Here is a 25,887-nt window from a genome sequence, read left to right on the forward strand (position 1 = left end):
TTGTAATTACATTGGGTCCACCTGGATGATTCAGGATACTCTCCCTATTTTAAGGTCATCTGATTAGCAAACTTAATTCCTTCTGCATATAACTTAACATATTCACAGTTCTAGAGATGAAGATGCGGACATCTTTAGGGGGCCATTATTCTGCCTACCACTTCTGGTTCTACCGAGCCTGTTGGATCCATGTCAGCCACAACCCCTTCTCTGTATATCCTTAGCTATGGCCTTATTCCCACTGCTGTCATCAATCAGTGATCTTTCTGCTTTCTGTATTCCAGAAACCTGGAAATTCTTTTTTTTTTTTATAATTTTTTTTTTAATAATTTTATTTATTTATTTTTTTCCCCCAAAGCTCCAGTAGATAGTTGTATGTCATAGCTGCACATCCTTCTAGTTGCCGTATATGGGACACAGCCTCAGCATGGCCGGAGAAGCGGTGCGTTGGTGCGCGCCTGGGATCTGAACCCGGGCCACCAGCAGTGGAGCGTGTGCACTTAACCACTAAGCCACGGGGCCGTCCCTGGAAATTCTGATACAGTATGGATGAACCTTGGAAACATCATGCTAAGTGAAAGAAGCCAGTCACAAAAAGACCACATACTGTATGATTCCATTTATATGAAATAGCAAGTATAGGCAAATCTATAGATACAGAAAGCAGATTAGTGCCTGCCTAGGGTGGGGGCTATGGGTGCAGTGGGGAAATGGGGAGTGAACGCTAATGGGATGGGAGTTTCTTTTAGAGGAAGCAAAAATGTTCTAGAGTTAGATTGTGGTGATGGTTGCATAACTCCATGAATATACTAAAGCCCACTGAATTGTATACTTTAAAGGAATTGTACGGTACGTGAATCAATAAAGCTGTTTCAAAATATATATACCTATTCCTAAAAGTGGAGAGCCCAGGGATCAGTGTGGGGCCCCCTTCTTTTCTTTATTTACACACTATCTCTAGGTGAGCTCATTCAATCCCATGGTTTTATACATCATCTGTCAATGACTCACAAATCCAACTTCCAGCCTTGCTTGATCTCTCCTCTGAACTCTATCTAGCCTCGTGCACACAAATGCCTTCCTGACATTTCCTCTAGAATGTCGCATACGCATCTCTAATTTCCCCCTAAAAGTTGTTCCTCCCCTGTCTTCCTAAATCCAATTTATGGTACCACTATCTACTCAATTTCTTTAAAAAATCTAGTGGTCATCCTTGATTCCTCTTTTCATTAACTCTACATCCTATCCACCAGTAATTCCTATCAACTCCACTTTCAAAACAATCCCCAATTCAAATTCTTCATACTGTGTTCCCTGCTAGCACCGTTGTTTTGGCTACCTCATCTCTCAAGGGATACTCTAACATCCTCCTCATAGGTCTCCTCACCTCCTCTCCTGGTCTTCTATAAATCCATCCTCTACGCAGATGCCAGAATGACCTTATATAAATGCAAGTTAAATCTAGTTACTCCCTTTCTTGAAACCCTCCATTGGCTTCCTAATAGCACTTAGATTAAAACCTAAAGTCCTTACTCTGGTTTACACACTCCTACATGATCTGGCCCCTACGTTTTCTTGTACATACTGACAGAGCTCTTTCCCACCTTAAGACCTCTGTATTCCTTTTGCTTTGAATGCTCTTCATCAGCATTGTGGCATGGCTAATTTCTTATCGTTCAGAGCTCAGCTTAAATGCTTCTTCCTCAGAGAGGTCTTCTCTGAATACCCAATGTAAGTAGCCACCCTTTAAAAATTATCTGCTTAGCACTTATTGTGCTGATATTTCTTGTTTATTGGTGCTTTTATGACTTTAAAAAATTTTCAATATTTGAATAGATAATACATTCACATGCTTCAAAAGTCAAAAGTAATAAGTGGCGTACAGTGAAGTCTCTTCTGCTACTCCTATTTCCCAGGCTCTGTTCCTCAGTTCCCACTCCAGAGATAATTTATGCAAATATTTTTCTTTCATTTCATTCTTTTTCACACAAATGGTAACTTACTATACAATCTCTTCAACAACCTTGTGTTTTCTTGTTTTTCGCTTCCTAAAGCTTAGAGATCTGCCTAACTTAAGTACAAAGGGGATTTTATAAGAAGGATACTGGATAGCTTACAGCATAACAGGAGGGCTGGAGCACCAGGTTCAGGTTCAGGACAAAGAACCAAGATAGAATAAGAACTAGAGAAGAGCCCAAACTGCAAGTACTGTTTAGCCATTTGGTCAGAGTCTGCTACCAGATGAGTGGACTCCAACACTTTTCTCCACTCAAGAATCCTCCTGGAGACAGAATCCACCTGGTCAAGATTAAGTCATGCATCACCCTTTGACTGTAGCAGGGCAGTGAGAGGAAGGATATAGCAACCTCTTGGGATCCTTTGGCTTCTGTATGGGAAGGCAGGGTACCTTGGCTGTATACAACTGGGGAGAGGTAATTCACCAAAAGGAAATGGGAAGGTGATTAGGAAGAATCAGCATGGGAGAATGGCCAATAAACAATGGTGTCCCCTACAGGAACTTATGCTTTGTTTTATTTTACATATATAAGTAATGGTATGACAAAAATAACCTAGGTCAACAGTAGAGGTCCAGGGTAATTGTTTTTCTTTTAAAGGAGATGGTACATTATTCAAGTTGGAGACAGTTATAAATCCCTCCTCAAGAAACATTTCCAGCTGCCTTACGATGGAGTCAGCACCTTACTATCAGAGATCAATGGGTCTGCCGGGAATAACAAAAAGACTCTTTTTTAAGTCAGTCATATGTCTTTTAATGGCCTATTTATTACCTTAGTTAACTAAAGGCCATATTTAAGCTTTGCTTTGTAAGGTCTCTACTAAATACTTAGCTAAAGGCCATTCTCTTCCTCATTTTCTATTGGTGGAGGAAGTGGTTTGTTTCTTCTAGTTACTTTGTTACTATTATTACCACAAAGACATTTTGATTTGAAAAAAAAGTCTTCAGCAAGGAAATACAACTTTAAGTTAGACTTGAGAGATGAGCAAATTTAATGGGTGGCAGGGGAACATTTCAGAAACACGTATATGAGTACAGGCATGAAAGTGGGACTGTGGATAATGTCTACTGGTGAGAATGAATGGGTGGGCTGAAGTGAAGCAAAGGGATAGTGGGAGATAAAGACGGAAAGCAGATTATAGATAGCTTTGACTGTGAAGCTCAAGTGTTTGTCCTATAAGGAAATAATTTTTCAACAGAGGCGTAAAATGAAAGCAAATAATTAAGATTAATTTGGCAGTTGTGTGCAACCTGGGCAGAGATTCCAGGAAAATAAGTTAGGTGACATTAACTATCCATATATGCTATGATATTCCAAGCCAGGAGGAAATCATTGGTTTGACCTTTCATTGCAGCAGTCACTAGCTAAGTGACACTCCTGTCTGAGCCATGATATAACACAGTAAACTGCAATAAATTCTTCCAACTTCCTAATTAAATTGATAGTCATAGGTGACTTGTGGTCTCAATAAATTGAGAATTTCTCTTAATATTAATGACACTTTTCATGGTCCTGAATCCTCTCTTGGTTTCCTCTGAACTATCACCAATTATATTCAAATTTTTTCTAAGCCTTATAATACTGTCTAAAATTATATATATTTTATATCTTTAATGCTAAGTCATTTAGTGAATGCTATAATTTTATTTTGTTCATCTTTAATTCAGAGCTTTGCAAACCTTAATTGGCCAAGAAATTTCAAGATTCAATAAACTGAACAAACTTAAAATTATTATGCTTTCACTTCCGTTATAAAACCACAAATGCATTTTCATAAAACGTATTAGAAAAATCTACTAGTTTTTCTCTTAGAATTGCTACTTTATTTTGTTTCAAAGGGGGTATCATTATTTGTTTCAATAAGCTTCTGCTTCATTTTCATTTTCCTTTACTTAGTTTTATATGTCCAATTCTTTATGGTTAATTGACTTAATCTGTCAGCTTTGATAAATCATTTCTTTCTTGTAAAATACTGACAACTGTTAGAATATAATTTATTAAAGCTAAATCTCTTTAAATTTTTTACTTTTCAAATGTTTATTCCCATTTTACAATTTCTATTAAGTGACTTTACAAGTTTTGATAAGATTTACAAATTACTTTTGCATCTTACCATTAGTACTACCTTGGCTATTAAGGTCCAAATATCTTCCATTATTCATTATACCAATTCGTAGATCTTCAAATATATACTTTTTTCTTTATGAACAGTAACAAATACAATTCAAAGGTAATAAATTGGTTATTCTCCTAAAGCATAGAGTGCTTTATAAAGAATGTACATGACAGGGCAGGTAGTGCTACAAATGTTTCCAATATCTCTGTGAGAAGATGCCCAATAATTAATGGTCATGAAACATTCTCCACAATTAACCTGAACTAATGGGTTAATATTGAAATTTACATTACTAATATTATTGCTTATTGCACTTATTAGATTCTTTGCCAACCAGTACAGAGTATAGTAAAATTATGACATATCACTTATAAGGTCCAATATATTCAATCACATAAAATGTGAGGTTGCATTATTAGAGGATTAATGAAATAACCAGAGCAAGTCTGCAGTTAGCCTACTGGAGGTGTTGGGGGTTTGGGGAGCCAAATGCCAACTGCATTATATCTGAATTCATATTATTGTGGGGTCTATTATCACGAGTCTTTTTCTGTTATTAAACCACCAAGTATCAGCCCTGCATGTGTGACAATAGAGCCTGTTCTAAGCTAATAACAGTGAAAACGGAAAGTAAGGGACAGATAAGAGACATCTCAAAGGACAAATCTATAGGACTTGGAAGGACTGGAGAGATACAGGAGGCAAGGGTAAGAAATAAATCAAAGATACACTCCTGGATCACTTGAAGGATGACAACGGTGATAGAAAAGGCAGGAGTAGAAGTGGTTTCATTCCATTATTTGGATTGATAGAGGGATACGAAGGGAGGTATAAGTTGGTTTTATGTTAATTTCAAGGTGACAACAGAAAATTCAGGTGAATAGGCAATTAGATTTAGGACTTGAATTTGAGGTTAGGTTTTTGATATAATGGTAATTATGGACAAAACTTGAGAGGAAACAGTCTAAATGCTTTCAGAAGGGAACAGAATGTTGAGTAAGAACCATTAGAGAAAGAATCAGAGGTAGAAGAACCATATTAACATAAAAGTTAACATCTGAAGTTTATGACATCTTTTCACATATATTATATTTAATGGAACCTTTGAGAGGTGGGAGATTAATTTCCAGATTTATTCATTCATAAATATTTATTAAGTGCTACTGAGAATACAACAGTGAATAAGTCACAATCCTTGCCCTTAATGAATTTCCAGTACAATGGGAGAGGCAGACAAGTAAATTAGGGGTCCTGATTCTAACACCAACAATACTGTTTAATAACTGGCTATTTACTTACCAGTCTCCATTACAGGAAAATCATATGAGGTTAAGGGATAGTGTCTATCACTCATATCTCCAAAACCTAGCAAAAGATCTAGTACACAGGCACTCAAGAAGTACTCGAAATGAATTAAATGAATAATGAAATAGACTGTCTCAGCAATGATGAGCACTATTTTATGGCAGGGTATAAGGTGTGTGGAGAGAATAAAGTGTTAGGAAATACAGTTAGTTAACATAGGCTGGAGATCAGATTTTGGAAAGCCTTATATATTATGCCAAAGAATTTACAGGTGGCAGTATTTGGGATTCAAATACATTCCCAGTATTTAAAACATGGGAATGACATAATCAGATTTGTGCTTTGGAAAGACAACTTTGGTTGGAACGTGAAGGATAGATTGGAGTGGGAGAGATTACAGGAAGGAAACTGTTTAGTACGTTATCATAATAGACCAGTGCTTTCCAAACTTTTAAACACAGGTAAGTGTACATATAGAAGGGGAGGCTGACGGTACAGAAGAACAAAGTGCTTTGACTGGTATTCAAGGTCCTGGCTCTGCTCAGTAAATGCTTGAAGAAAAAACATAAAACATCTGGTAACTAATAGGTATTTCATGAATGTAGATTTCCTTCTTCTCAGTATATTGAGTAAAAAAGAGCCAATGGATAAATCTTGAGGATATAAGGCAGGGGATGGTATAAGGCCCTCAAGAGGCAGAAAGTGAGGGAATCAAGAATAGGAGAGCTTGTTTGGCCTAGGGCAGGAGGACAAACAACTTTTCTTGAGATAAAAGGCAGACTATTTGAAGACCTAAAGTCGAGGGGAGGAAAGTTTGGAGTTTACACTTAACGGGAGAAGAATGGAGGAGGAGAAGCAGCAGACGTTAGACTGACAAATTTGAAATCTCCATCAGGATTAGATGAAAAATAAAAGGACTACTGAGGCTGTAATACCTTAACTCACAATGGCTACAACAGATCTGAAAATGTTCCCCAGCAGCGCCCAGCAACATGGGAGGAGCAAAGCATGTGGACAGTTGGGATTCATCCAGGATTGGGAACTGGCAGGGTGAGAGGGACCTGAGGAAAGTGATCTGAGCAAGCTCTTGAAAGGCTCCCTGAACTGACGACTAGCGAGTATAGGTTAAAAAGGGAAGGAAGTCAAGGAAGTAGACAAAGTGGAAAAGAGAAGAATTGATGGATTTAAAACCTTGCTGACATGGGCCAGCCCCGTGGCTTGGTGGTTAAGTGCGCAGGCTCCACTGCTGGCGGCCCGGGTTCGGATCCTGGGCGCGCACCAACGCACTGCTTCTCCAGCCATGCTGAGGCCGCGTCCCACATACAGCAACTAGAAGGATGTGCAACTATGACATACAACTATCTACTGGGGCTTTGGGGAAAAAAAGGAAGAGGATTGGCAATGGATGTTAGCTCAGAGCCGGTCTTCCTCTGCAAAAAGAGGATTAGCATGGATGCTAGCTCAGGGCTGATCTTCCTCACACACACACACAAAAAACAACTAAATAAAATATATCTTTAAAATCTTGCTGATGTCACAAAGTGATTTATGGCAACATAACTAGCCTTCATTCTTTTGATTTTGGCAAATAAATAAAATCAAGTTTTCTGAAGCTTCATAGACTAGAAAATGTGAAAATAAATGTTTTAAAATAACATGTCTTCTAAATGACAAAATCTAATTCTTACTTGGGTTACAAGATATTCCTTTAGGCAGAAAAAAAATGACTATAGCTTAAACCTAAGTAGATGAATTAATATTTTATTAAACTACTCATGATATCCTGGTTTTCTTCTGTATTAACTGTGACTACAGTTCAAGTGAAAAAAATAAATTTTTGATTATTCAATAGATAAAATGACTTTTTAAATAATATTTTGGGCCGGCCCCGTGGCTTAGCGGTTAAGTGCACGCGCTCTGCTGCTGGCGGCCCAGGTTCGGATCCCGGGCGCGCACCGACGCACTGCTTTTCTGGCCATGCTGAGGCTGCGTCCCACATATAGCAACTAGAAGCATGTGCAGCTATGACGTACAACTATCTACTGGGGCTTTGGGGCAAAATAAATAAATAAATAAAATTATAAAATAATAATAATAATATTTTAATTTTTATTTTTTTGCTGAGGAAGATTTGCCCTGAGCTAATATGTTGCCAATCTTCCTCTTTTCTTTTTTTGGCTTGAGGAAGATTAGCCCTGAGCTAACATCTGTGCCAAACTTCCTTTATTTTGTAGGTGGACTGCCACCACAGCACGGCTGTGAGTGGTGTAGGCTGGCCTGGGATTCGAACCCAGAAACCTGGGCCACAGCTGTGGAGCCCGCTGAACTTAACAACTACGCCACAGGGCCAGCCCCTAAAATGACTCTTTTTATGAGCCCACAATTCAATGTCAAGCATTTCTGTCACTGACAAAGATAAGATAAAAATGATCAAAATAATCATGAACAGCATCAGGCCAAAATTAATTTGATTAGGTAAGGGATAATCTATTTCAGCAATCCTTATATTTAAAGATAAACATTTTAATTTTTGTCTATATAGATAGCATTAGATCTTTTTGAATAATCATTAAGCTTTTTTTTGTTTGTTTTTTTGCTGGGAAAGATTCACCCTGAGCTAACATCTGTTGCCAATCTTCCTCTTTTTTGCCCCCCTCTCCAAAGCCCCAGTACATAGTTGTATATTCTAGTTGTAGGTCCTTCTAAAACCAAACTCTGGGCTGCTCAAGTGGAGCGCAACAAACTTTAACCACTAGGCCATCAGGGCTGGCTCATTCAGTTTGTTTTTTTAAGTTATGCCTTCATAAACACAAAGTTCCAATTTCCACAGCGTAGCACAAATACCCATGATTTTAAGAGGAGGTTTCCTTGTATCAATTAAAATGGAAGATTCAAATTATTTTAAAAGTTACTAAAAGCAGTACCCAACTTCAAAAAGATTTAGGTTGAGTGCTTTGGTGAGAATTTCTCATACAAGTATACGGTGATTAGATCTGAGATAACGTAATATAGAACCAATCAAGCAAAATGCAATGTTGCTGAATGAAAAACTTTCATTTTGGGATGTCAGAAACACTCCTAATACAGGAAGCAGGGTCACTCTTTTTTTTCCCCCTCCCTCCACCTCTTTTCCTATAGCCACAGAAGGCTCCAGGGGCTTGAGGCTGGAATTAAACAGAAGGGATAGAGAGTCAGGGTTAAGGTACTATAAAGCTAATTGTGCCCGCTAGTGTAGCCTTTGGCTACTTTTCAGTCAGGCACTAGCTCTCCAGTTAACACTTTGCTTTCATTTAATCACAGAGATTAAAGATGCCTACTTTCCTTTCCAGTCAAGCACCAATTGCCTTTAAGGGGGGTAGTGATGTGGGTGGGAAGGAAAGGGGCATTTCCCCTTGCTTTTGTACTTGAGGTGAGCAAATAGCTCTTTTATGATTTTTACTGCTAATAATGGGAAAATATAAAAAGGTTTAAAGACTCCATCATAAAACACTTTTTCTATCTACCCTATTTTTCTTCCCAATCTAAAGACATTGCTGTACTCACCTACTAATCAGTTTGGGGGCACAAAAGTTACATTAGAAGGAAAAAAATTTGGGCTAGCATGCAAATTTCATTAAGTAGAGACTCCTTGGTTAAAGAGCAGAATTTGCCAGGTAGGGAGGAAGGAAAAAAGGAACTGGATAAAAAAAGGATCAGAGGGCTTACTGCTTATCACTGTCAGTCGTTCCACGGAAGACTTGAGAGAGGGAGTTTCCAGGGAGGAGACTGAGATGTTCTAAGCAGCAACATTTAGGAAGAAAGAAGAGTTCCTGTGGTCTTCGGGCTAGTTAGCCACAGAAATTGGTCCAAGTAGTTTCTGGCTTGGAACTGGGGTAGATGAATTGGAAACTGCCCATATACTACAGTTAAGAAGTGTCTAGATAAAAATTCCTGGAAGCTGAATTCTTCTTTATTGACAGAATCAACACAACATTCATGGCAGAGTTGGCCACAAAGTCCCAATACAGCACATTCTGACATTCAATTAGACCTATTTAAATGTAGCTCCCTTTAATTCCTTCAACTATGTACTGCAATGATTATCTGTACAGAGGGGCTTTAAACTGAAAAAATCTTACTCACATCACCCCTATTCACTCAGTTTTTGGAGACTAACAGATTGGTCCAAATTTTTAAAAAGGTGATAGGCTAAAAGACAAAAAAAAAAAATCAACTAAAATAAGCTATCAGGCCTAATCAAGAATGGCTTAATATTATTAATTCTCTTCTTTGAACATTTTACTTAAGTGCTTTATTAGAGCTACTAGCTCAGGGTTCCCACCACATGCATCAATTTGTTTATAGGCTTTAGATTCAAGCTCTTTAAGAGTATTCCGAGTGTATTCAAAAGAACCCACATTCTCAAGATAATGTACACAGTATTTTTTAATATCTATGTTTTCAGTTCTCTGGCGCAAGATATTCTGCACCTGGCTGCTTTCAGGCCTTGACCAAATAGCATGAATGGTAGGGAATGAGAACTTTCCCTCCGTTAGATCTTCACAAAAGCTTTTGTTTTCACTATATTCTTTGGAGTGTAGATTAGCATAATCATCCCTAATTTGAAAAAAGAGCCCAAGTGTATTAAGCAGTGGCTTTAAATCTTCTTTGTAATCAGAGAACAACTGCATGAGACCTACTGCTAATCCAAATAGTCCACCTGTCTTTTGCAGCACCATAGCTTTATATTCTTCTTCAGTGGGACAGGTATAATTGTCCCTCCAATAAATATCTAGGCCTTGTCCCTGATGGAGTTCCAAAAGCTGGCGAGTAAAAAGCTTTACTGCATCTGGGTGATCAAGGGTTAAGACTTTTTCTAGGCCAAGAAAATACACATAATTGGCAGAATTGATGACAGATGGAATTCCATAGATGCTGTGTGCCACTGGAAAGCCGCGTCGGAGTTTTGAGTTGTCTTCAATATCATCGATGAGTAAACTGGCATTATGTAACATTTCTGTCACTTCAATGATAATCTAACAAAAAAGACAATTGAAAATTTCATTTTATTTGAACTATTCAAAACAGTTTATAATCACTTAATTATATTAACAGATTAGGAGAGTCTCAGGTGGTTTTACAACTAATAATTACGTAGCAACCTCAATATAAAATAACATACTGCATGAGTATTAAACAGAATTAAGAGCTAGGAGTATTTTTACGTGACGTCTACTAATTTCTTGGGGATTAAGAATGAGGTTAGAATTGCCTAAATACCTGTAGCTTGTCTTCTGGAACTTTTAGCCAATGATTAAACGCCTGTGAAAGTTTGGTTCTCACTTGTTTACCTGCAATTAAAGAATAAAATTTGGCAATAAAATTAATATCTCAGTTATAAGAAACACATTCAGAAACTTCCTCTAAAACTAATCAGACTTGATAAAACCAGCCCCATCAACCCATTACCTACTGCAGAGCTTGCCTTCCACTGCTGGGCTCCTACTGCCTGCCTCTGCTGAAATTCATATCCTAAAATGCACAACCTCTTAAAATTAGGGCAGGCAAGAGATTCTAAAGTACTCCAACGGCCCACTAGTAAGCCCACTCTTTTCATCTTAACTTGTATCAACAATTTTGGAATGGAATGGGCTTTTTAGAAACTATGATCTAATTCATTCCTTTTTTGAAAAGGAAGCCAGTCTAGTTAGTGGCAGTTAATTAGCACTGTCCATTTCAGAGAACCACAGGTATTTTTAATGAAATGTACTTTGCTATTGAATTAGCTCATAAAATTACCTCTTAAAATTATCTACCATCGGGGCCGGCCCGGTGGCGCAAGCGGTTAAGTGTGCGCGCTCCGCTGCGGCGGCCCGGGGTTCGCTGGTTCGGATCCCGGGCGCGCACCGATGCACTGCTTGGCAAGCCATGCTGTGGCGGCGTCCCATATAAAAGTGGAGGAAGATGGGCACAGATGTTAGCCCAGGGCCGTCTTCCTCAGCAAAAAAAAAAAAAAAAGAGGAGCATTGGCAGATGTTAGCACAGGGCTGACCTCCTCACAAAAAAAAAAAAATTATCTACCATTCCTTTAAATTAAGGTTTTAGAGACTGGACAGGGCTGCTTCTTTCCTATCAAAAAGCGAGATTAACATACCCTGAAGTATTCTCTTTTAACATTCCAAGTTTAGTCAAAAGTTAATCTCTTTATTTTGTCTAGGGCCATCAGGTTTTCAATATTATCTTTTTCTTACATGGAAAGGTTAAGAGAGGTCTTTGGGTAGTAGTTACCATTAGAAGTTGTTTTAGCGCAATAAAAAGGAATGGTAGATAAAAACCACAACCAGTTCATTTATAAAAATGTTCTATGAGCTTCCTGCTAAAGTGAATGCACAGTAACATCCTAATTTCAGATCAAGTTTTTTTTTTTTGTGAGGACGATCGGCCCTGAGCTAACATCTATGCCCATCTTCCTCCACTTTATATGGGACACAGCCACAACATGGCTTAACAAGCGGTGTGTCGGGGCATGCGGGATCCGAACTGGCGAACCCCGGGCTGCCGCAGCGAAGCGCACTTAACCGCTTGCGCCACCGGGCCGGTCCTTCAGGTCAGGTTTCAGAAAAATAGTTACAGAAATAGTTTCAGTAAACAAAAACAGTATTTTTTTTTTTTTTATTTTGTGAGGAACATCAGCCCTGAGCTAACATCCATGCCAATCCTCCTCTTTTTGCTGAGGAAGACTGGCCCTGGTCTAACATCTGTGCCCGTCTTCCTCCACTTGATATGGGACGCTGCCACAGGATGGCCTGACAAGCGGTATGTCGGTGTGCACCCGGGATCCGAACCCAGGCCGCCAGCAGCAGAGTGCACGCACTTTAACCACTACGCCACAGGGCCGGCCCCCAAAACAGTATTTTTATTCTCTAAGCCCTACCAGGTGTTTTCTCTGCACCAATACCCAAATAAATGAATACACAAACTCTCATCATACATCCAAATGGGACAAAGTTTCACTTTCGGTGAGAATTCTTTTTTTTTTTTTTTTTTTTTAAAGATTTTATTTATTTATTTTTCCCCCAAAGCCCCAGTACATAGTTGTCTGTCATAGCTGCACATCCTTCTAGTTGCTGTATGTGGGACGCGGCCTCAGCATGGCTGGAGGAGTGGTGCCTCAGTGCGCACCCGGGATCCGAACCCGGGCCGCCGGCAGCGAAGCGCACGCACTTAACCGCTAAGCCACGGGGCCGGCCCACGGTGAGAATTCTAAAAGGGAAGGATCACTTAGGATTCGAGCAGCAGTATCTTCTGTCTACTAATCCTTAAGATGAAGATGGTCTGGGTAGCAACTATATACTTTATACTTCTTATCTACTTTCCAGTTGAACAAATGTCAATCTGGGCTATACCTACAATCCATAACTGTGCAAAGCAACCTATATTACTTTAAAAAACAAGTTTAGGGGCCGGCCCAGTGGCACAAGTGGTGAAGTACGTGCGCTCCGCGGTTCACCGGTTCGGATCCTGGGTGCGCACTGACGCACTGCTTGGCAACCCATGCTGTGGCAGCATGCCATATAAGGGGAGGAAGATGGGCATGGATGTTAGCCCAGGGCCAGTATTTCTCAGCAAAAAAAGAGGAGGATTGGCAGATGTTAGCACAGGGCTGATCTCCTCACACACACACACACACACAGAAAAAAACAAGTTTAGAAGATGAAGAACACAGAGAAACAATGTGGACCATATTTTTCCTCTCACTTCAGAATGTATGTAGAAAATAGTACAATAAATGGCTTAACTTACAGGTACTGTGGTTTGTTTTAATATTTTTTTCCTTTGACCAGATTCTAGGGTCTGGCTTCATACTTTTAAATCCCCAAAGAGTTCCTAACAACAGAGATCTCTCAAAATTAAAACAAACAATAATTACTGTTCCCTCTTTAGGACCTTACTTAACATTGCTGATTCCTTTTCTGCACCTCCTCTTCTTCCTCCACTCCCAAACCCCCCTCCCCTCCTATTGCCAAGGTCTGGGGACCTGCACTAGGGCAAATAAACAAACATAAAAGTCACTCTACTTCACTAACTTCTGAAAATCCTAATATCAGTAATATTAATTATTATAGTCTTTTATTAGCAAGAGTAACTTTACAACAGAAAAAACGGTCTGGCCCACCTTTAAGTCACTTTAGTAACTTTGAAGCTCTCTATGAAAAACAAGTTTATTACATATAAATGCAATTTCCTATCTCTTTAGGAAAATCTTTTGAGGTTATATTCTATCATGGATGCAAGAATATATTTGATTTAAAAAAGATGAGAAGGGCCGGCCCCGTGGCTTAGCGGTTAAATGCACGCGCTCTGCTGCTGGCAGCCCGGGGTTCGGATCCCGGGCGCGCACCAACGCACCGCTTCTCCAGCCATGCTGAGGCCGCGTCCCACATACAGCAAGTAGAAGGATGTGCAGCTATGACATACAACTATATACTGGGGCTTTGGTGGAAAAATAAATAAATAAAAAATTAAAAAATAAAAAAACCCTTCTAATTTAAAAAAAAAGGGGCCAGCCCCGTGGCTTAGCGGTTAAGTGCGCGCGCGCTCTGCTGCTGGGGGCCCGGGTTCGGATCCCAGGCGCGCACCAACGCACTGCTTCTCCGGCCATGCTGAGGCCGAGTCCCACATACAGCAACTAGAAGATGTGCAGCTATGACATACAACTATCTACTGGGGCTTTGGGGGAAAAAAATAAATAAATAAAATAAAAAATATTAAAAAAAAAAAAAAAAAAAGATGAGATACCTAATGGGAGATTTAAATACGTTATCTAATGGCTTAAAATACAATTTCCAGATAATGAGGATTAAAAAAATGTTACAGGAGAAGTTCATTACATAGGCAAGCATCATGGTTAAAATGTAACCACAGGCAGTCCTTGCCTTGCACAGTAGTGGGGAGTGGAAGACACTCATTAGACTCTTGTCAGCGCTGACAACTGGCAATGTTTTATGGCAGCCCAGTTCCAGCCAGTGTTTGCCAACCTGTTATAAAAGAAGTCAGCAATAGGAGGTTACAGTGCAGGAGACACAGTGCTATGTTTCTCTAACGGGAGACTCCAAAATAAGTGAAGTTACTAGCTGCTGAAAAATGTCACTCAAAAGCAGTCTCTCAGCTTTTTAAACAGCAGGCAACTTTCCCTTTGCATTCTCCATTTCTGTCTTCCCTCCATTCTTTTGAAGCACTGACATTAGTAGGTATGTCTCCATTAGGGTCTGCCAGAATAGAAATGACACTAATCATGATGGTTTCCAAGGTGTAAGCTAGGGAGCTACCACTCTTCTGGCTTTTGATAACCATATTTATCCTCCCTAGGCTCATGAAGAATAGAATTGCACACATTACCACCGAGGTGTGCTCATAAAGAAAATTGTGCACTTTAGAATGGAAATAAAAAAGTGTTTGTTGTGGTTGAGTTGAGAACATCATTAGACTATAATTTAGCCACATTATGGGCTTAATATGTTTTTATGGTTGTCAACTTATCTCCTTTTATATTACTTCTATGACAAAGAGCATTCCAAGTAACTGGTTTATTAGTGAATTTTTGTTACAAGAACCCACACTAATATGTGTAAGTTTTTACTTGCTATTATCATTTTCCAAAGTTAAAAAAATAGCAAAATGAAACAAAACATGCACATACACATGATTAGGCAGGTATTACTGTAAGGAAGCCATGTCCAGGTGATCCATCCTTATACAGAAATAATGTGGGCTATGCTTCTAAGTAATGTGATTAAGACGCATTATTATTTGGCTCTTAGAGGAACTAGTAGTGTAAGAAATGCAGTGAGTGTGTGATAGCAGAAAACATGAACATCGAAGGTAAAACTTAAACTTGGAAGGTAAGTGAATCTTTCTGTTGTTGCACAAATTGTCATAACTTCTCCTAACAGCTAAACAGTAGGGAATAGGAATGTGTGGCATCCATAAAGAATAAAACCTCCGGGCTGGCCCCATGGCTTAGCCGTTAAGTGCGGCGCGCTCCGCTACTGGTGGCCCAGGTTCGAATCCCAGGCGCGCACCGACGCACTGCTTCTCCGGCCATGCTGAGGCCGCGACCCACATGCAGCAACTAGAAGGATGTGCAACTATGACATACAACTATCTACTGGGGCTTTGGGGGGGAGGGAGGAGGAGGATTGGCAATAGATGTTAGCTCAGAGCCGGTCTTCCTCAGCCAAAAGAGGAGGATTAGCACAGATGTTAGCTCAGGGCTCATCTTCCTCACACACACAAAAAATAATAATAATAATAAAACCTCCAATGAGATACTCAAATGTTTTAAGTATTTTTATTTTTTTAGGTATGTTATATAATTGGATATTTTTAAAAGGGTGTCTCAAAAATTTCCCTTTTAAGAACAAAAAACTATAAAGCTCTATTTATCATTTTTCTCATATGTATCACCTTAAACAAAAAATCTCAAGAGTGGCAAGTCTAACCTTTTCTGTCTGCTAACATTTGAATGACCACTACTCTATAAAAACCACCCCATAGGGACCATAACTGAACTGTTACCTGGTAACTGAAGTAAGTACTTGTAGGGTTCTAGAAGAATTCTTTGGACCGTTTCTTGAGTTTTCTCCATTGTCTTTAAATTTCAGAGCTGATCTGTTAAAAAAAAAAAAACATAAAGATGATCTCATTAACTAAGTTATCTTTTGAGTGTCAAACTGCAAAGGAATTTGTATCCCAAGGTGTTTTTGTAAAGGCAAACTTTCATTTTCATCTTAAAAGAAAATTCCTACCTGGATGAAATCTTGAAATATTATGCTTAGCAAAAGAAGCCAGGCATAAAAGACCACATAACATGTGATTCTATTTCTATGACATGTTCAGAATAGGCAAATCGGCAGAGACAGAAGTAGATTAATGATTGCCTAAGACTGCAGTGGGAGGAATAAGGAGTAACTGCTGAGTACAGGTTTTCTTTTTGGGGGGATCAAAATGTTCTAAAATTAGATTGTGGAGATGGTTCCACAACCCTATGAATACACTAAAACCCACCAAACTGTATACTTTAAATGGGTGAACTATGTGATATGTAAATTACATCACATTAAAAAAGGAAAGTCTTCCATTCAAGTGATTACCCTGGTCAAAGTGTTCATCTGGATTTTAAGTGGTTTCCTTAGTTACAAAACTATTATACTATTATTATATTAAACTATTATTATTAAGCCTTTCCAATTTTACTCAACCATAAAAGGCTTAAATTTTTGACATCAAATCAATGTCAAAACAAATCCATAGGATTACATACTTCTATATTTGATTGATTACATAAATTAGTAAACATACTTTTTTTCTCTGAGCATTAAGATGTTTTATATATTTAAAATTTAAGGAGAAAAGTCCTCTCCTATATTTTCTCTACAATCAATCCATTTGAGAGATTCTGATTTAAGACATGCATTAACCTGAATGCAGGTATATATATAAATATATGATTTATTATTTAATAAATAATGATTTATTATTCTGAATTTTATATTTACTTCAATATTTCCTAGAATATCACTCATGGTCTTCCTAGAATCCTCCTTTACTGGTGAATCTCTACTTTGTTTCTTTGTAAATATCTTTTTTTTTTTTTTTGTGAGGAAGATCAGCCCTGAGCTAACATCCATGCTAATCCCTCTTTTTGCTGAGGAAGACCAGGTCTGAGCTAACATCTATTGCCAATCCTCCTCCTTTTTTTTCCCCCAAAGCCCCAGTAGATAGTTGTACGTCATAGTTGCACATCCTTCTAGTTGCTGTATGTGGGACACGGCCTCAGCATGGCCGGAGAAGCGGTGCGTCAGTGCACGCCTGGGATCCGAACCTGGGCCGCCAGCAGCTGAGCGCGCACACCCAACCGCTAAGTCACGGGGCCGGCTCTCTTTGCAAATATCTATTGCTATTTTTATTTGTCCGCATATTAGGAGTCTTCTTTTCCAATTGCTCTGACATCTTTGGCACATTTTATGTTTCTCATCTTTGTCTGCTTTCTTTTCATTTTTGGGACAATGATTTGTTCTCTAAGATCATGAGCCTAAAAGATTGAAAAGTGTGTTTTTTGTAGTCTACTCTTCAGTATCTAGGTGAAACAACGATAAGAAATTAGCACTCCACCAAAGGAAATCATGTTAGCAATAAAAATTCAAAGAGAAACATTGCATATAGAAAATTTCTACATCTGCCTTGACCAACAATTAATACTAAGTATGTCACAAGGGGAAAAAAGTTCAGAAAATATTTTTAAATAATCCAAATACTAATTTGGTAACCTATTACCTACACTGTTTAAACATAGGTTAAACCACAGGGCTGGCCCTATTTAGACCAGTTAATAGCCATCTCTTGCCAACTAGGTTGAGAGCAAAAATCATCTTTATCTTTTTCACAGCCTCCAGAACACATCTGATTTAACTTAAAAATCAATGAGACCAACTTTCAAGAATTCTCTCTAGTCTCTCTCTGGATCACTAACAAGTATACTCTGTTGCATGGAAATCAGAGTTAACCTTTGTTTCAATCCTTAGCACTTTGGTTGATGTTATCTTTTTTTTTGCTGAGTAAGATTAGCCCTGAGCTAATATCTGTGCCCATCTTCCTGCATTTTGCAGGCGGGACATCACCACAGCATGGCTTGATCAGTGGTCCACAGATCTGCACTTGGGATTGGAACTGCGAACCCCAGGCTGCTGAAGCAGAGCCTGTGAACTTAACCCCTATGCCACCGGGCTGGCTCCTGATGTTATTTTTCCACTTAACATATTAGCTTTGAATTTTTAAAAATTATTGTTTCCTTTGCTTACTCAGGTAAGTTTAAGAATACTCACTTAACAAATAAGTCAATTAATGCTCCTTTCCCAGAGGATGTTTATACACAAATATTCTCAGCAGTAGGAAAACAAAGGATTCTCAATTTTTCTAGGTATTTAAAACCAATATGTTTCCTCTTCTTAAGTCTAAGGAGTTCTGCACACTGTGGCAAATACTCTGATCTTTTTATTTTTTTTAAACTCAAAAGACTCCAACTTATCACAGCTGGAAATTTCAGCTGTCATGTACCAGACTTAAATGTAAAGAGGCATTAGTGTGTTACATGAACTCTACTCATTTATTTTTAGATTTAATAACAACTACAGAATGCCTCTGTGAGAGTGCGAAGCTACTCACTTTCAAACTGGAAAGCTGCCTTAAATTTGTTCGAACAATGGATGGATGAATACTAATACAAAAATAGATTCTCTCCTCGGTGTAGACTACTACTGCAATAACCTCCCTGCTGCATTCGCCTCTCTCATCTAGTCCTCTACTCTTCAGCCAGTGATCTTCGCGAAATTCAAATCCGGTCCTATCTCGCTTCCGACTGAGAACTCTTCGAAGACATCTCACTGTTCTTAGATAAAACTAAACCCCTTAACAAAGCACATAAGGTTTTGGCGCGCCCCCCTGCCCCTCTCCAGCCTCAGTTCCTCATACTTTAAAAGGTCCCTCTTGGCACAAGGCTTTCCAACATGTTTTGTTACTCTTTCCGTCTGGAATGCTCTTTCCTTAGTGAACTCCTGCTAACCCTTCCGCTCTCAGCTCGATCCTCACTTGCTCGGGACAGCCTTCCCTTATCTCCCTAAGCCAAATTCCCTATTTCAAATTCTCCTCTCACCATGTTCCTCTCCTTTGCAGCACTCACCACAGTTGCAATTTCACACCCACTTCTGTGTCCATTTTAGTTAATATCTGTCTGTCTCACTAGACTTAGGTCCACGAAGGCAGGGGCCGAACCAGTTTTCCACATGGCAGGCGCTTCATAAATAAGTGAGGGACTGAATGAACGAACGAACGGAAAGTGCCTTCTAACGCGCCAGAGAATGAAACCAGGGCACACACTTGCAGATAAAAAGTGAAAACGTCATGCAGTTTTTTTTGTAAGGCAAGGGTCTGGTTTCAGAATTGCTAAGTAGAGACATACGAATGTAAGTGCGGAGTGACTCCTACTCAAACTCGGGAAGATGATGGGTCCGAAGAAAACCGCCTGAGAGGTACAGGCAGGGGATTTAAATAACTTCGAGGCCGATTTTCCATAGGGGCTTGGCAGAAGAGCTTCAAACGTCTACTCTGTCAGCACGGAGCCCGCAGAGTCGGCAAGGTTCCTGGTTCCTCTCCGCTCGGAGGCCCCCTTCCGCCCCACTTGGTCACCTACCGCTCCTCCCCTCCTCCAGCGAGAGGATAGAAAATCCATACACAATCCGGTTCAGCATCCGGGTCCTCACCCTCCTTTCTTTCTTTCCTCCCGGCTCCGCCTCCCAGCGTCCCCCACCTCCCCATCCGGGTTCCCCCTAGTTGCCACCACAGCCACTCACGCTTCGACGATGATATCACAACTTGCAAATCGCCGGTCCGGGTGTAGCAGTACCCAGCATCAACTTCCCACTTTATAGTTCAGACCAAGGCTCTCGCTGGTGCCTACATGAATCCCACCCCCGGCTTCACCACAGAACTCTCCGCCCTCCTCAGGCACCAGTGACGCCGCATTACTCGGTGCAAGAAAATGCGCCATCCCTGTCACACTGCGCAGGCGTCGTTGCCGCCTCCTAGCCGCTTTGTCGCCCCGCCCCCTCTCCCTCCCCGCTCCGGGCTGGCGCAGGCGCGGGGCATTGCGGGTCTTGCAGTTCTCATGGGCAAGAGCTTGCGCATTGGCCCCACAGGCTGGACTACATTTCCCGGGAAGCTTTGAGGCGTAACTTTCTGTTTCCATAGAACTGGTGGGAAAATGGCGTCGTTGTTTGTATCCCGGAAACCAATAAGAACAGGGCATAGGCGGGTTCTACAGAACTCTAACCAATCCGAGGTCGTCTAAGAGGCCATCCGGGAAAGAGGTAGGGGAGGGGAAAAAAATCTAGGGGAGGGGAGAAAAGAGGGAAGGGGGGGACCTGGGGTGGGGGGGAAGCGATGTTTGCCCGTCAGTCGAGTCCGGAGTGAGGAGCTCGGGTGCTGGAGCGGAGGGAGTCTCTTGAGCTTAAGCTTGCTGCCGCCACGGCCACCGCCTGGACCTTTGCCCGGAGGGAACCGCAGAGGGTCTGTCGCCGCCGTCCTCTGGAGGGCAGCGCGACTGGGGGCCCGGACCTTCAGTCCAGGAGGGATTTTTCGTCGTCCCCCCTCCCCCCAACGAGGGAGCCCGAGCGGCCGCCAAACAAAGGTACCAGTCGCCGCCGCGGGAGGAGGAGGAGCCGGAGCTTCAGCCTCAGCAACCGCTGGACCCGCCGCCCTTCTTCCCCCATCTCTCCCCCGGGCCTGCTGGTTTTGGGGGGGAGCAGGGGAGGGAACTCTGGACGTGCCAGGGTCAGAGCTCGTCTTCGAGAAAGGTAGGGGAATTTTCTGAGGCTTTCGCGATCTCGTGAGGGGTCCTTTTGGGAGTCACTGGGCCCGGCCGAGGAGAAGGAGAAGATCGCTATGGTGGTCTCACCGGCGCCCGATCTCGGGGCCTCCCGGGAGCCCCTGCCCCCACTGCAGTTGCCGAGTCCGAGTCGCCCCCCAGCCTGGCAGCCGCACGCTCAGCGTTTCAGCGGCCCTCGGCCGCGGTGGGGGCCCGGGCCGACGCGGGGGTGCTGTGCCGCCTCCTGGCCCCTCGGTCCTTTTGCTGTCCCCGCGACCGGGCGGCCGCGGGTTTCACTCCCACTTGTCGGGTCTCCGCCTTGGAACGGGACGTGGGCAGAGGCTCTGCGGAGGGTCGGTCTTGCCCGCGGCCCTCGGCCCGCCGGGCCCCTGCGGCTCCGCCGGGCTCCTCGAGGCCGGGCTTGCTGCCGCTCAGATGCGGGGCTGCGGCCCTTCGGGCGCGGACCGGCTCGGCCGGCGCGGAGGCCCACGGGGAGGGCAGGCGGCCCCGCGCCGGACCCCGGGCTTGTTGTGAGTTTCTTCTCTGACAGAAATGGCGTCATTGTCGGAGACGGGAAACTCCGTCGGGTCCCGACAATGGGGACGGGAAGCTGCCGAGCTGTGTAGGTGGCTAGGTTTGCGGGGATGGCGAGGCCAGGGGGAGCCCCGAATCGGCGTTTCATGGTTGGGGGGCTGACGCCTTCTGTGGCTCTTTCTTCGGGGTTCAGGTTTCGCTGGGTTCCCTCCGCCTCGGCCGGCGCAGAGGGGTGCCTGTGGTGTTGACTGGGTGTCTTTTGTTTTCTCTCCAGGTGCAGGTGAATCTGGTGTTTTCGAGGGGATCGCGGTCCCAGAATCATCATGAAGGTAAGATTGCCTACGGAAAACGAACCTCTGGGCTTAGAGAATTCAGGAAATGGGAGCTTTGATCGAGGTGGTGTGTGGGGCCTCCGAGTTTTGCCGAGGAAGGTGTGTTTGGTGGCTTGGTGCCCGAGCCCTTCCCCGGGAGACGATGGGTGTCAGCTGGCGTGGATATCCGTGGGCTTTGCTGTGGAGTTGGAGCCAGTTGTAGGATAGCTCACTGAAGATGATTCTCCTACATAGAGTCTCTTTTTGCAGGGAATGATAGGAATAGCTGCATGAATTAAAGTATTTTCTAAGGTAAAACAGAAAAAGCAGGTCAAGTAATCTGACTCTAGAAACTGAACCGTATTGTAGTTCTGTGGGTTACACTGATGAAAATCTCATTTATTGTGTGAACAGTACTGTGAATTTATAGCAGAAGACCTATTTGATTAGCCACGAAAACAGTCTTAATTGAAAAAACTTTAAAGAGAATTTTGATGATTTTTACACAACTCAGAGCAGTTCTTTGTATTTCCAGGGATTTAGGATTATATGGTTTATTTTTCTTTATTGATCCATTTGTTCTGTAGATTGTCAGATGGTGTATTGCATTGTGATAAAACCGATGTGGAAAACCAATGGCCAGGTTCTTCTTAAATGTAAATACGTTAACTGAAGGGAAGATATTGGCTAGAAAGTACAGTTTGCTTAATTGGTGGAAGAAATTTAGCAATAATAATACAGGTTGTTTTTTCACTTTAGAGAATGTGTAATTGAATGCTGTTATTTTTTAACACTCTAGAATAGAAAGCCTTTTTCGGTATCTGAAATGTTTAGCTAGATTCAACTGGTGGAAATTAGAGACTAGCAGATATTTTTCATCCATTACAAATTCAGAAGTGCTTGAAAAGGGTAGAGTGTGTTCACAAGTATAGAAATACAACAGATAGTATGTTAAAATGTAAATGTCATCTACTTTTGACAGTTCCTTTAAACTGTTTTCAAAAAAATTTACTTCTCTTCAGAATCAAGACTGCTTTTATAGTATTGCATCCAAATTAAAATTTGTAATGCGTGTTTATGGAAGAAAGTAAAAGCTGTGGCTACTTAAATATTTATCAGCTATACAAAGTAATTAAATTTAGTCCAATTTTTTTTAGTTTTCTTTAGTTCGAGGTGCTATAAACTCCTACCTGAAACAGTTTATATCTGCTAAATTCCTATCTCACCTTCATGTAAATGAAAAAATAATCAGAGATGTTTCATAAATGAATCCCTTTTGTTAGTCACAGATGCTAGCTACAACTCCTGTGACCTGTGTAAAACAGTGACGTGAATTTATTAGGAGAAACCGTATATCTTCTTTGGTGTTGGAACAAGAATTTCTTAAGAAAAGTGTTGGGTTGAATAATATATGATAAGTTCAGAAGCTGAATAATACAGGATTTAGTTTGGATAAAGTGTTGTAATCTGTCACAGTTCCCAACGTAGTGTCTGGTGCAGTTTAGACACTCTGTTAATGTTTGGTTAAAAGAAATGTAGTAAATTGAAGGTCTTTTAGATTTAAAATTTTTTTTCTTTTCTTTCCTCCTTTCTTTTACTTTTTTTTTCAACTTGTCTGTTTAAAAAATGAAAGTACTTTAGCCTTAAAAGTTTCATAGTATTAGGCAAATGCAAATTTTTTGGTATCATTTTAGAACTACTAATTTTAAGTGCTCAGTGTTTCCATTACTCTTTTAAAAAAAGATACCAGTAATATTAAAAGGAAAGAGTTATTAAAATAAATTTCTAATTTTATACAAGAAGAACTTCCTGTTATTGTAAGTATAGTAAGTCTTCTCTTTGGGAATCTATTAGTAATTAGTAGTACTGAAAACTAAGCTTATTTCTTACAACCTAAACTCTTATGTGGTGAAAGTTGAAAGGCTGCCCATGAGTGGTATTTTGCTTTAACAAAATTTAGAGTTCAAAAAGTATTTTGTTTTGATTATATTGGGCTTAAATTTTTTGTGTATATGTGTTCCCAATTTCTATATTGTAATGACAACTGAGCTATAGGAAGATTTATGCCATTTACTGGGTCTTACCAAACATATTTGTACTTTGAAGCTAGCTTTTAAGTTTGTATTATCTGTCTTGTTAGTCACAAAAAATTTGTCAATTTTATTAAGTGACAGTGTATTGAGGTAATTGAAAGAGTGTTTAGTAATACCTTTTTGGTTGTTGCTTTAAAATCCCAAAATAAACAAAAATGTATATATCATTTTGTGTTATATGTTTTAGAAGCAATTTTCCTGTAGTACTGCCTTCAAGAATTTATTTACATAAGTAAAGCCTCTTTACTGATAGTATACTCTTATCTTGTAATATTTTTACCCAGTGTGTTGTTTTTTTTTTTTTTAATAATTTTATTTATTTATTTTTTCCCCCAAAGCCCCAGTAGATAGCTGTACGTCATAGTTGCACATCCTTTTAGTTGCTGTATGTGGGACGTGGCCTCAGCATGGCCGGAGAAGTGGTGCGTCGGTGCGCGCCTAGGATCCGAACCTGGGCCGCCAGCAGCGGAGCGCGCGCACTTAACCGCTAAGCCATGGCGCCGGCCCGACCCAGTGTGTTTTTGAGAAATGTGATTGTAACACAAAAGCAGTTTTGTGCTTTAACATAGATCATGATGTTGGTGTTATGTTGGATTTATTTTTCATATGTTTCATAGACCTTTCAACATCAGTGATAGCACATATCAGGTAATGATAGATTATTGAAGTTGATAAATAATTTTAAGACTTAATTTTAATTACATCAGATTCATTTCCTACTTTTTTTTCTAACTAAAACTTTTTTCCTGCTTCTATATTGTGCATGTTTTTAACATCTCTCATTACATTGCAGTAAATTTTCAAGCGAAATGGGCTGGTAGGGTAGATATTTCAGACTCTCTTGGGGATATGTGAGTTAGGTGGTTGTATTTAGAATCTGGGGAGGTGGGCTTTTTCAGATGTGCTATTCTCTCTTCAGTAATCACTGGCTTAGACCACATAAAAATAATAGATTGCAAATGCCTTTTTTAATGCCTTTTGCTTGTGTGTGTGTTCTCATTCCCTGTCTCCCTTCCCCCTTCCTCCTTCCTTCTCCACTTCCTTTCCCTGGCTCCCCGCCTCTCTCTTTCCTTTCTTCTTTTCCTTCCCAACCTCCCTCCCTCTCTCCTTCCTCCCTCTCCCTTTTCCCTTCTTTCTTCCTTCCTCCTTCCCCCCTTACATAAATCATTCATTTAACAACCCTTCCATGTGTCAGGCAGTATGGAATGAAGGTGAATGAGCTATCAGACCTGCTCTCAAGGAGCTCACAAAGTAGTACAAGACACAGAAAAATAAAGGAAAACATAGTGCATGTTGAATTATGAGTATTGATTGCAGTATACAGTAATTGTGGTAAGTGCTCTGGGAGGACAGAAGAGGACGTCTAAATCAGAGAGCCATGGAAAGTTCTCTGGTGGAATTGACATCTAAGCTGAGAGTTAAAGCTTTCACTAGGCAAAGAAGGGTAGAAAAGAATGTTTCAGAATCAGGGAACGACATATTGGAAAATAAAGAAAATATAAGATGGTGATTTTGGAAACTAGTTCACTGTGGCTGGATTAATTTTATAGCATAATGTGTTTGGGATGGGATTAGGAGGGTGGTGATGGGAGATGAGGCTAGTAAATTAGGGAGTTGAAATTTTTCTTGAAAGCTACATGGAACCACTGAAGGTTTTTAAGAAGGGGTAAAGAAGTTGGATTTGTATTAGGGAGAGATCCCTTTGGTAATATTGTAGTGAATACATCAAAAGGGAGATCTGAATGGAAGGTCTGGAGATTCTAGGTAAGAAGTCCAAGTGAGAAATGAGTAAGGGCCTGAACTAATGCAGTGGGAGTGGAGCAGAGGGGACAGCTCTGAGATTCTAGGAAGTAGAATTTAGGACCTTGTAACTCACCCTGGGATAGGAGGAAGATGGAGGTTTCTGTCTTGGGGCATGAGGTGGATGTTGTCATTTGAAGCATGTTGTCATTGGAGTAAAGATGAATAGAGTTTTGAGTATTTAAGGACCTGTAGGAGGTCCACATCCAAGTGGACCTGCTAATTAAGATGTAAAAGAGCAGGTAGGGTGAAGAGAAATCAGAGGCTTGGTTAATCCAGTGTGAATGTTGACCTCAGCATTAATATGTAC

At 40.7% G+C, this 25,887-nt stretch overlaps 2 protein-coding genes across 6 annotated transcripts in view; one reads left to right on the forward strand and one right to left on the reverse strand.

Annotated features, from left to right (window-relative positions):
* Positions 1-9,366: 9,366 nt before the first annotated feature.
* GGPS1 (geranylgeranyl diphosphate synthase 1) lies at positions 9,367-20,007 on the reverse strand. Of its 2 annotated transcripts, none has more exons than XM_004432386.3 (4): positions 19,827-20,007; positions 15,997-16,089; positions 10,699-10,769; positions 9,367-10,454 (listed from the first exon to the last, which is right to left on the reverse strand). In XM_004432386.3, exons 2-4 carry the CDS (start codon positions 16,064-16,066, stop codon positions 9,696-9,698), a joined length of 900 nt encoding a protein of 299 aa, XP_004432443.1. In that variant the 5' UTR covers positions 16,067-16,089; positions 19,827-20,007; the 3' UTR covers positions 9,367-9,695. The 2 variants fall into 2 exon arrangements, with proteins under 2 accessions (XP_004432443.1, XP_087288053.1); XM_087431927.1 differs by lacking the exon at positions 19,827-20,007 and adding an exon at positions 19,667-19,722.
* Positions 20,008-20,429: 422 nt separating this feature from the next.
* Positions 20,430-25,887, forward strand: part of ARID4B (AT-rich interaction domain 4B) — a 147,523-nt gene continuing 142,065 nt past the window's right edge. For 3 of the 4 annotated variants that reach the window (XR_015552441.1, XM_004432383.3, XM_087431928.1), the window contains exons 1-2: positions 20,430-20,828; positions 21,648-21,702. Coding sequence is in view for 3 of the 4 variants with exons in the window: in XM_004432383.3 (XP_004432440.1) it covers positions 21,697-21,702 (6 nt within the window). In the remaining variant the exon portion in view is untranslated. The remainder of the gene's footprint in view (positions 20,829-21,647; positions 21,703-25,887) is intronic. The other variant, XM_014788941.2, reaches the window with a different exon arrangement.

Source organism: Ceratotherium simum, chromosome 6 (assembly GCF_057802395.1).
Source record: "Ceratotherium simum simum isolate JZ-2026a chromosome 6, ASM5780239v1, whole genome shotgun sequence".
In the NCBI taxonomy this organism is placed as follows: Eukaryota; Metazoa; Chordata; class Mammalia; order Perissodactyla; family Rhinocerotidae; genus Ceratotherium; species Ceratotherium simum.

What these genes read in the sequence shown, in the direction of transcription:
- GGPS1 (XM_004432386.3), bottom strand. Translation starts at nt 16,066, where the DNA reads ATGGAGAAAACTCAAGAAACGGTCCAAAGAATTCTTCTAGAACCCTAC. An exon ending in GTACTTACTTCAGTTACCAG is followed by an intron (nt 10,770 to 15,996) that starts GTAACAGTTCAG and finishes CTTTAATTGCAG; the next exon opens with GTAAACAAGTGAGAACCAAA. An exon ending in TTCCAGAAGACAAGCTACAG is followed by an intron (nt 10,455 to 10,698) that starts GTATTTAGGCAA and finishes CTTTTTTGTTAG; the next exon opens with ATTATCATTGAAGTGACAGA.